At 32.9% G+C, this 10,343-nt stretch overlaps 1 protein-coding gene across 1 annotated transcript; it reads right to left on the minus strand.

Moving 5' to 3' along the window:
- Positions 1-5,681: 5,681 nt before the first annotated feature.
- LOC130976515 (putative pentatricopeptide repeat-containing protein At3g13770, mitochondrial) lies at positions 5,682-8,416 on the minus strand. The gene is made up of 2 exons (XM_057901394.1): positions 7,916-8,416; positions 5,682-7,294 (listed from the first exon to the last, which is right to left on the minus strand). Exons 1-2 carry the CDS (start codon positions 8,409-8,411, stop codon positions 5,850-5,852), a joined length of 1,941 nt encoding a protein of 646 aa, XP_057757377.1. The 5' UTR covers positions 8,412-8,416; the 3' UTR covers positions 5,682-5,849.
- Between the last annotated feature and the right edge of the window lie 1,927 nt (positions 8,417-10,343).

The following is a 10,343-nucleotide window of genomic DNA, read 5'->3' on the forward strand; positions in this document are numbered from 1 at the left end:
TTCTTACTAACTATTTTAATCATGTGAGATTTAATTCATGGCAAACTATATGTGACTATGCCCTAATTTCTTAGACCTTCCTAGTCTCCTCTAAACTTCATTAAATGCCAATTCTTTGGCCAATTAATTCCAATTAGAGGGTGATGATCAAATTCTAGTTTATATGCCACAAAAATCCTAATTATCCAAATATAAGGGGATTATATGTCACGTATCCCGTTAAATACAAACAATTAAAAATTCAGTAGAATATGTTTTCAAGCTGTTGTTCAAGTAAAGAGTTTTTTCAAGTTATACAAGAACTCAATTAGAACATGGGTCATACTTCCGTTCCACCCAAATTCATAAAATAAAGAACGAAAACAATTCTTGAAATATAAATCTAAACATGAATTAAAATAGAAAAATAATAGTATCAATCCATACAATAGACAGAGCTCCTAACCTTAACAGTGGAGGTTTAGTTGCTCATGACTCAGAGAAGAAAAATAATAATTCTAGTAAAATGTGAAAGACGGAATGTAAATTGGTATAGAATGGAATTGTCTTTTATATCTAATCCTGATTAATTTAAAATCTAGTTTTTAAAAATAATATCTTTTCCTGTAATATTTAAATTTAAATCAGAATTAATTATGACAATCAGCAAGTCTTCAAGTGATGGATGGGGACCACTTGACTTCGTAGGATCCACGTCTAACTTGGGAAGTAACGAGAAGTGTTCCCCTGATTCCTCCATTCTGCAGCCTCTGATATGTGCTTTCTGGGCCGAAAACTAGGTCGAAAACAGTCCAAAAATTGCCCCCAACGTTTTCTGCATTTTCTGCACGTGGCGCATGTCATGCGTACGCGTTAGTCACGCGTACGTGTCGATGGTCTTCTTCGCATGTCACGCGAACGCGTCAGGTACGCGCACGCATCGCCGTGCAAATATTCAAATCATGCGTACGCGTCATCTACGCGCCCGCGTCACCATGAAAAGCTCCAAATCACGCGCACGCGTCAGGTACGCGTGCACGTCACTCTTCGCTGTCATCTCTTTTAATTCTTGTGCTGCAGAAACTCCATCAAATCCAGCCGAATGCTACCTAAAATAAACAGAATTACATAAGACTCAAAGTAGCATCTATAGTGGCTAAAAGACAATTAATTCTTGATTAAACTTAACAAATTAAATGCAAATTCACTAGAAAAAGATAAGAAAGATACACACGCATCAGTCTGCCACCATGTTTGTATTTTTCATAATCAAGCGAAAGTCAACACGCCAATTCCAATGCATGATATCCCTTATTTTTAGCACCAATGGATCAATAAACCTAAAACTATCTTGGTGATTAGTAACAAGATTAAACGCTTCCACACAATCTGTCTCACAAATAACATCTCGTTGACTCACATCCCAAGCTAAGAGATATCCTCTCCAAATAGCAAACAATTTCTCTTGAAGAATACTATTACTTTTAATCATTCCCAAACATTCCCTTTGCCAACTCCCATTACAATCTCTAATAATGCAAGCAAAACCAACACTATCACCCGAACCAGGATAGCTAGAATCATAATTAATCTTAAAAGTACCAATAGATGGGGATTCCAAAAACCATTTAGAATAGAGGGAAGAGTCGTACGTTGTAATTCAGAAGTATTCCTAAGCTCTGTTTCTGAAACTAATTCCAGACAAATCACTTTTTTCGGAGGACAAGTCTCATGAGGATTAAAGATATCATTATCCCTTACTCGCCATATCCACCAAAGTTCCAAAAAGAACCTGAACAGATGCTCTCTAGTATGATACAAGAACCAGTTCTTCAAATCCAGAGGATGACAAGAAATATCCAACCTATACCATACAAGCTGAGCTTTTGGACAATCTCGAATACAATGTAAAACCGATTCCTGGCTAGAAAGACATCTTTGGCACCTATCCGATGCCGACATACCTCTTCTGAAGCGAAAACTTGCAGTAGGAAGAGTCTCCTTAAGACATAGTCAAGCTAAAAACTTGTGCTTTTCCGGAACAAGCTGACTCCAAAGTCAAAGCCAATTCTCCTGTCCTCCCAACCAAACAGCTGCTTACACAACCACAAGTAACCATTACTTGAATCATAGACTTTGACAGCAAACCCAAACTAATACCAACCCTGCACATCTGGATTGTAAGAAAGAATATTACCTTTCAAATTTTGAGATAAAGGAGAATAAAGAATATCCAAATGCCACCTACCAACCAACCAGATATACTGTATTCGGAGGTTCGAATAAGAAATGTGAACATAATCCATCTCATTAGATAACTGTCCTTTTCTCCTCCAGCTAGAAAACTAAAAATTCTGGTTCAAATTCTCAATACACCAAGCAAACTCATCCTTCAACACTTCTCAAGCCTTGCAAAGACTCCTCCAAATGGGAGAGCCCTTGTTCTTAGGACAACCAAAATAGTCATATAGAGATGATCGGTATTTTGCATCCAACAATTGGACTCATAACTTGTCTAGCTGCTAGAAAAAAGTCCAAACTAGCTTCCCGAGAAGAGCAATATTCACACAATAAGGATTAAAAAATCCCCAAACCTCCATATTTTTTGTAGTAACCAATACCTTCCAACTAACAATATGCAATCCTCTTCCATCAACTTGTCCTTTCCAAAGAAAATTCCTCATCATAGACTCCAATTTACTAATGATTCCTTTGAGAACATGCATCTGGTACGTGGGAATAGCGGCTGCAACGGAATTAACCAAGCAGAGTCTACCAACCCGATTGAGTAAACTCCCTTTTCAACTTGCTAGTCTATCCCGAATCTTATCCAAGACGCCATTAAAAGTTGAACGGGTCACCTTAAAATGGCTAAGGGTAATCCTAAGATACTTGTCCAAGTCCTGGACAAATCTGATAGAGGATACTCCAGTGAAAACTTCTTTTCTTGTTGCAGAGACATTCTTGGAGCAAAGTACTTTAGACTTCACATTAATCTTCATTCCAGATGTTTTGCAAAAAGTTTCTAAAACCAACATCACATTTTGCACTTGTCTCTTTGTAGCTTTACAGAATAAAAGCAAGTCATCCACAAACATTAAGTGGGATATTCTTGGTCCCCCTCTAGAAATATTAATTGGCTCTCACAAGCCCAAATCAACCTGATGACTAATAAAGCATGTCAATCTCTCCATACACAACACAAAAAGATAGAGTGACATAGGGTCTCCTTATCTAAGACCCTGGTTAGGAGTAAAACCATTCAGACGATTCCCATTCTAAAGAATAGATAATGAGGAAGCAGTTAAATATTTCATAATCAAATTATTAATTATAGGACTGGAAAAACTAAAACTCTTAAGGGTATGGGCTAAAAACCTCCAGTCAACTCTGTCATAAGCTTTCTCTAGATCAATCTTAAAGGTTAGTTTGCCTTTCTTTGATTTAGTCTTCTTCATAAAGTAGATGACCTCTTGAGAAATAATGATGTTGTCAGGAGTTCCTCGTCCCGGAATAAATTCTCCTTGAAGCGGGCCAACAATCTCCGCAAGATAAGGACGGAGCCTATTAACAAGGACCTTCGTGATGATATTGTAAACTACATTGCAGAGACTAATCGGCCTGAAATCTTTCATAGATACCAGCGATTCAACGTTTGGAATAAGAACCAGTAAAGTCTCCATCATTCTCGGATCAAGAGCAACACTGGAGAATGCCTGCTTAACCATCTTCCAAATGTCAAGACCAACTATCTCCCAATATTCTTTGAAGAAAAAAAGCTTGAAATCCATCAAGATCCGGAGCTTTAAAAGAGTTCATGTGAAAAACAGTTGTTCTGACTTCCTCCATAGTAATTGGTGCTGTAAGATCATTGCAAGCTTCCTCATTCAGAGAAGGAAGAGGCACATCATCAAGACCATTTTAATAATGAATATTAATATAGTATAGTAATATGTAGATAATATTTTTTTTATCTTAAATAATTTTTTAAAAATTACTAATAATTTAAATTATATTTAATTAAAAAATTAAGTTTTAATTTAATTATTAACTAATTAACTAATATGATAAAAATTATCACTATTTTTTGAGTTTATTTATTTATTTTTTATTATTATACTAACTCAAATTTAATAATATAATGATTATATGTTAAGTTTAACAACAAAAAATTTAACATAAATCACAAGAAAATCATTTATATTTTATTTTAGGATAAATATAATATAATAAGAGACAAATGTATATAAGTGTTAGTACTTTTTTTTTAAACTTTGTAGAGGCAAATGCTTCTTCTTTGTTACATGTGGGTCCATCTTAGGAAGAATGGACATGATCGATTTGGATGAGGTAAGGGGACAAATTGACCCATGTCTATTCTTCCTAATCCAACATGACACTTCATTCTGAACAAATATCCATATCAGTACCGGTAGCTATCACATAAGTTTTTTTCATCAATTTTGGTCAGGAGATACGATAGAAGGATCGCGATGGCTCATTTTAAGATCGAATCAGAATTGAAATAAGTGTCTTTTTTTTTTTGACAAAAATCAGCTTATCGTAATTTAGAATGGACAAGAATCGAAATTAGGTGTTTACTCTAAATAAACTCTTCAATTCAAAATTCTTTTTAACCGTCTTAGAGCCTAGAACTAGTGAAAACATCTAATCAACACTTCAAACACATTTATAGGTGGTGGCTTCACTCGAAACTAAGTCACTTCACTCGAAACTAAATCACCTTCGTATTGTTAGATATATTAACATAAAAAATTTAAAATGACATTTTTTCTTTAAATTTGTTTTGTATTAAGTTAATTCTATTTAATTCTCAAAATTACTAAAAATATTATATCCTAAAATTCTCCACATATAAATTCTAGGCAAAATCGAGAGCAAGGGTAAATTTTCTTAAGAGACGGTCGAAAGATTAGAATATCCTGAAAACTTGTTTTTGTGCATATCGAAAGGATCGGCTTTCAATCTTTTCTCTGTTAACAGTATACGACTATATTGAAACCAAGGGGGCTATTGTGTGCTATGTTCCTCCATTTTTTTCAATATCTTTCTAGTGGATACAATCAATTTTCAGCATTTGAAATCTTGTAAGAAATATAGCTCTACTAACACCAGTTTTTTTTTTTTTTTTTTTTTTTTTTTTTTTTTTTTGGTATTCATGATTTGAATCCAAAATATCAATTGAGAAAAAAGAAGCATATAAAATTTCAACCAATGGTATTATGATGTCCAAAAACACCTCAACATTTCTTGAAATAAAAAAATACCTTGCATACATATTTTTTCATTAAATTAGTTCATTTTTCTCTATTTATATTGGTTAAAAGATGTCCTTAACATAGGTAAAATAGAGATATATTTATTTCTTAATACTGGCTCCATTCCGCCCTGCTTCATAGAATATATTTCTTCTTGAAATAGCCACCAATAAAGTCTATGTAAGTTAATACTTACAAGCTTTCTGTACAACAATCATAATCATATTATCAATTTCGTTTAAAAACGAAAATGGGAAAGATATAAGTACTTGGTTCCAGTTTGATAGTTTCTGAACATATTTTTGAACATGTTCATGGGGCTAAGACACATTCCATGTGGTCAAGCCAGTTCTCTCTTCAGCATAATCAACTGAGATTAGCTGATATAAAAACTCATCTGTTCTTATAAAAACTGACCATTAATCTTGGTTGGCCTACTTTTTCCCTGTTTCCCCGATCTTGGAGCAATTGTATACTTTCGTTAAATTGGAAGCCAATTTCAGTGTTATCACTGAATGCGTCAAAAGATCCAAAAGCCACACACTTCTTGAATCCTAGAAGTTTCATTGAATGCTCTCTACCAATGTTTTCTCACCAATAATCTCCACAGGAACACTTTCCTCCAACAATTCGATGAAATCGGTTTTTATCTCTCAAGCACACCTCTCTTCCATATATCTTGGAGATATATTTAGCAAAATTATGGCAATCAACACAAATTCGAAGATTTTTTATGACACGGATTGGCACGCTTTCAGGTGTGGCAATTAGCCCAAAAGACAATGCTAGCTTTTCACTGTGGCCTAAAAGCATCTTCTCCTTCTGCTCCTCATCGACGTCATGCAAAACACAACTCAAATCAGGAAGATAGCCTGCTTCCTTGAATATGACAGACAATTCCTTCACTTTTGCAGCCACTTCTTCTCTTCTCGGATGAGATCGATCACTTGCATGGAAAGTATGAAGTACTTGATCAAGCTCAATCCAGCTTCTTCCTGGTTCTTTTGTTACAGCCTTCTTCAACATCAGGTCCCTTAATGATCTTACATCTTCCCATTTTCCTGCTGAAGCATATAAGTTGGAAAGAATAACATAGTTTCCGGCATTCCCAGGTTCGATCTCTAGAAGACGACGCCCCACAAATTCACCAATGTCAACATTTGAATGAACTCTGCAAGCACCTAAAAGGGAACCCAATATAGCGGCTGTTGGTTCAAAAGGCATTTTTTTTATGAACTCAAGAGCTTCTTCTACCCGACCAGCACGACCAAGCAAATCAACAACACAACCATAATGCTCAGGCTCTGGCTCAACTGCGATTTTTTCATCGATCATATCATAAAATATATCCATCCCCTTGTTTTCCAGTCCCCCGTGACTGCAGCCAGATAAAACGGCCAAAATTGTGACCCTGTCAGGCTTGACTTTGTTTTCATCTCTCATTAAAGTGAAAAGCTCAAGCACTTCTCTTCCCATTCCATGTTTGCTATAACCAACCAGCATTGCATTCCAAGAGATAACTGTTCTCTCATGCATGGTATCGAAAATTCTTCTAGAATAAGTGAGGTTGCCACATTTTGAGTACATGTCAATCAATGAATTTTGGAGAACCACATATGATGGAAGTTCAGCGCGAAGAACATGGTTGTGCACTTGCTTCCCATGATCTAAAGCAGCAAGTCCAGAAAGCGCAGTTAAGACACTAGTGTAAGTAACATAATTGGATTGCATTCCTTCCCCCTGTAACCGGCGAAACAGCTCCAGTGCTTCCTCATCCAAACTCAGTTGAGCATATCCAGCGATTATAGCAGTGCAAGAAACTACATCCCTTTCTGGCAAGCATTCAAATATGTCTCGAGCTTCATGAATTTTACCATCTTTAGCATACATATCAAGGAGTGAACTTCCAACAAAAACATGCACTTCGTAATTTAATCTTATGATAAGGGAGTGGATTTGCCTCCCCAAGAAGAATCCCAGAGAACCTGTACAAGAAGTAAGTACAGTAGCAAAAGTGAACTCGTTAGGTTCTGTACCTGCAAAAAAAAAAAAAAACCATAGTTACCATAAGCACAGGGAACCAATTACACAGCAATTACCAAAACAGCAAAAGTCAATAAATCTACAGAAATATAAAATTCCCATGATCTAATTCCTCATTGAAACATAATTAGCATAGATTTTCAGTGTGTTTGTCAAATTCAACAGAGTACTAGTCACAATTAGTCAATGGCAATTAACTTCATTAAATGAGAATCTTAATATAGACACCTAAATTATCAACTAGAATTTAACAAGGAATAACACATCTTTCACGCATTAAAACGAATCCATAACAACAAATATCAAGCACTCAATAGCAAGATGAAAAAAAAGGGAAAAAGAAAAAAAGTTTACCAAGTAGAGTTAATTTAGCAACTAAGTAACAATTAACGTTTACTAACTAGAGTTAATTTAGCAACAAAGATTTACAAACTAACCAGTAACTCTGAACAATTAACAACTAAGTTAACTACCATCCACCAATATAAACCACATGGTAGAATGAATTCTTAACAAGCCAAAACCAACCACCATATTAGAAAAAGAAAAATCAAGTTTAATTCCAAAATCACCAAACACCGATTTATTAAATTGCCCACTTTCATGAACAATACCTGATCTTAACATCTGTACAAAAAGATTCAAGGCTTGAATGGCATACCCTCTCTGAGAATACGCAGAAATCATGGCAGTCCACGAGACCACATTCTGTTCAGGCATTTCATCGAGCACCCGGTGGGCATCTGCCAAGGAATCACACTTAGCGTAGAACACAATCAACCTTGTCCTGAGGTACACTGCAGGAAGATAGCGGGTTTTGATCATGTGGGCATGTACCCTTTGCCCTTCCCTAAATGCTCTTCTGATCACACACTCGTTCAAGAGTGTGTTGTATTCTTGGAAGTTCATGTCATATCCACAAAGGGCCATTTGTAGAAGTGATTGTTGGAGATTGTTGTTAGAGGGAATGAATGTGCTGAGAACATGTAGTGAGTTTGAAGGATGAGTTGGAAGAAGAAGTTTTAGTTGGTGATGGTGTTGTTTTTGTTGGATTAAGGTTTTGTGGATGATGGAACGTATGACATGTCTTGTAGGGAGAATAACGTGCATTTTGAAATTTTCTCTTCCAAATTCAATAAACTAGAGGAACAAATAGTGCCCCTTTATTCCTTTAAAATATTTTTAAAATTTTGTTTTTTATAAATAACATTTTATTCACTTATAATAAAAGGGTTAATGATCAAATTAGTTTTCGAAAGATTGCTCGACCGTCATTTTTGTCCCCAAATAATTTTTTAATCAAAATAGTTTCTAAAAAATTTAATATCAATCTCATTTATTCTTACAACCGACGAGATCGTCTAGTTACTGTGCCTTCTTTTTTTTATGAATATGTGGTATGATATCAATTGATTTTGAATGTTGATTGCATAGTTATAAAAATCGGACCGGATTAACTACCTATGAAAAATGAAGATATAGTTTAAATTTAGATTCTCTTTGTATTTTATATTTCCATAGTTACTAAACTATGAGTTATTTCTTGTTATTTTGTATGTTAATTATTAATTATATAATAAAATTGTACAATAATTTTTGTAGATATTATTTTAATTTTATATTTTTTTTAAGTTAGGAGTGAAACTCGAACCCACAAAAAATCTTTAGCTGAGTATGAAGAGACTATGTCATTTAAATTATAACTTATTAGTATTTTAATTTTATATTTACTTATATTTAAATTAATTATATTCACTTATATCATTTTAATTTTATATTCTTTGTTATTCCTTGTTATTTTTTATTTGTAAATGAAAAATCATTTAATGACATTTGTTTTTTATTATAGTAAAAAGTTTAAAAATGATAAAAGTGGATTAAGAATGATTATTATTCTTAATTTCAGAGACTAATTTAATTAAAAAAATTATTTGGAGATAAAAATGATGATTGAATAATTTTTTAGAGATTAATTTAATCATTATTTTTAAAATAAAATATTTTTTTCTAGTAAAAATTAAATACCTTTAAAAAATTATGTCCAAATATCTATATTCCAAATAAAATAGGATAAGATAGGAGATATCTTGTAGAGAATCATATTTAGAAATTTAATAATTATTAATGGTAACTTTAATTTGTGAACTAACGAAATATTCCATTAGCTAAAACATTATTATCATAGTACTATAGTAGGAACCTAATTAAAATATTTAAATGACTTAAAAATCTAATTAAAAAATAAAAATTTAATAAAAATATAGAGATTAAAGTAATAATTTAACCTTAAAAAAACTTACTATGAACTTTCTGCTTTTTGCACCAGCTAGAAATTTATTTATTTTTTATTATTTCCTTTTTGGGATTAATCATCTTGAATAATGTTAAAAGAATTCTAAATCAACGGAATGTAAATATATTGGTAGGAAAAAAAAAAGAATACACCGGTTATAATTGGTCAAAGTAATAAATACTTTAGTATCTTAATTAAGAATTTTAAGCTTGTGTGTTGAAAATGAAAAAAATATATATTTAATTGAAATTAAAATAAACAAAAATTAGAAAAGAAAAACAATTAGCTTAAAGAGAAGAAGAAAAAAAGACTAAGGGTTTGTTTGGGTGAGCTTTTAAGAAAAGATCTTTTTTCGAGTTATCTTTTTTTAAAAGATCTTATAGAGAAATAAAAGTAATTTTATGTTTGGATATCTCATGTAAAAAGGTCTTTTTATCTATCAATTATGTTTGGGTATAACAATATAAAAGTACTTTTTTGTTTATTTATTACATGAAAAATATCTTTTTTTTAAGAAAAAAAGATCTTTTAAAAAAAGATGTAAATTACAGCTTCTCAAAAAAAATTCTTTTTTTGATTTTACTAGTGCTTTTATTTTTACTACTAGAAATTTGCCAAACACGTTAAAAAATTAAAAAAAGATCTTTTTTTATTGAAAAAAGATCTTTTTTTTAACAAAATAATGGCGCCCAAACATGCACTAATAGAAGTGACCGTGATCTAAGGAGAGAGAGAAGAAGGGGGGGGGG

The sequence above is a fragment of the Arachis stenosperma genome, chromosome 4, assembly GCF_014773155.1.
Source record: "Arachis stenosperma cultivar V10309 chromosome 4, arast.V10309.gnm1.PFL2, whole genome shotgun sequence".
In the NCBI taxonomy this organism is placed as follows: domain Eukaryota; kingdom Viridiplantae; phylum Streptophyta; class Magnoliopsida; order Fabales; family Fabaceae; genus Arachis; species Arachis stenosperma.

Coding starts and splice junctions, on each gene's coding strand:
- LOC130976515 (XM_057901394.1), bottom strand. CDS start 8,411: ATGCACGTTATTCTCCCTACAAGACATGTCATACGTTCCATCATCCAC. Junction 7,295..7,915: donor TGTACAGATGTTAAGATCAG/GTATTGTTCATG, acceptor TTTTTTTTGCAG/GTACAGAACCTAACGAGTTC.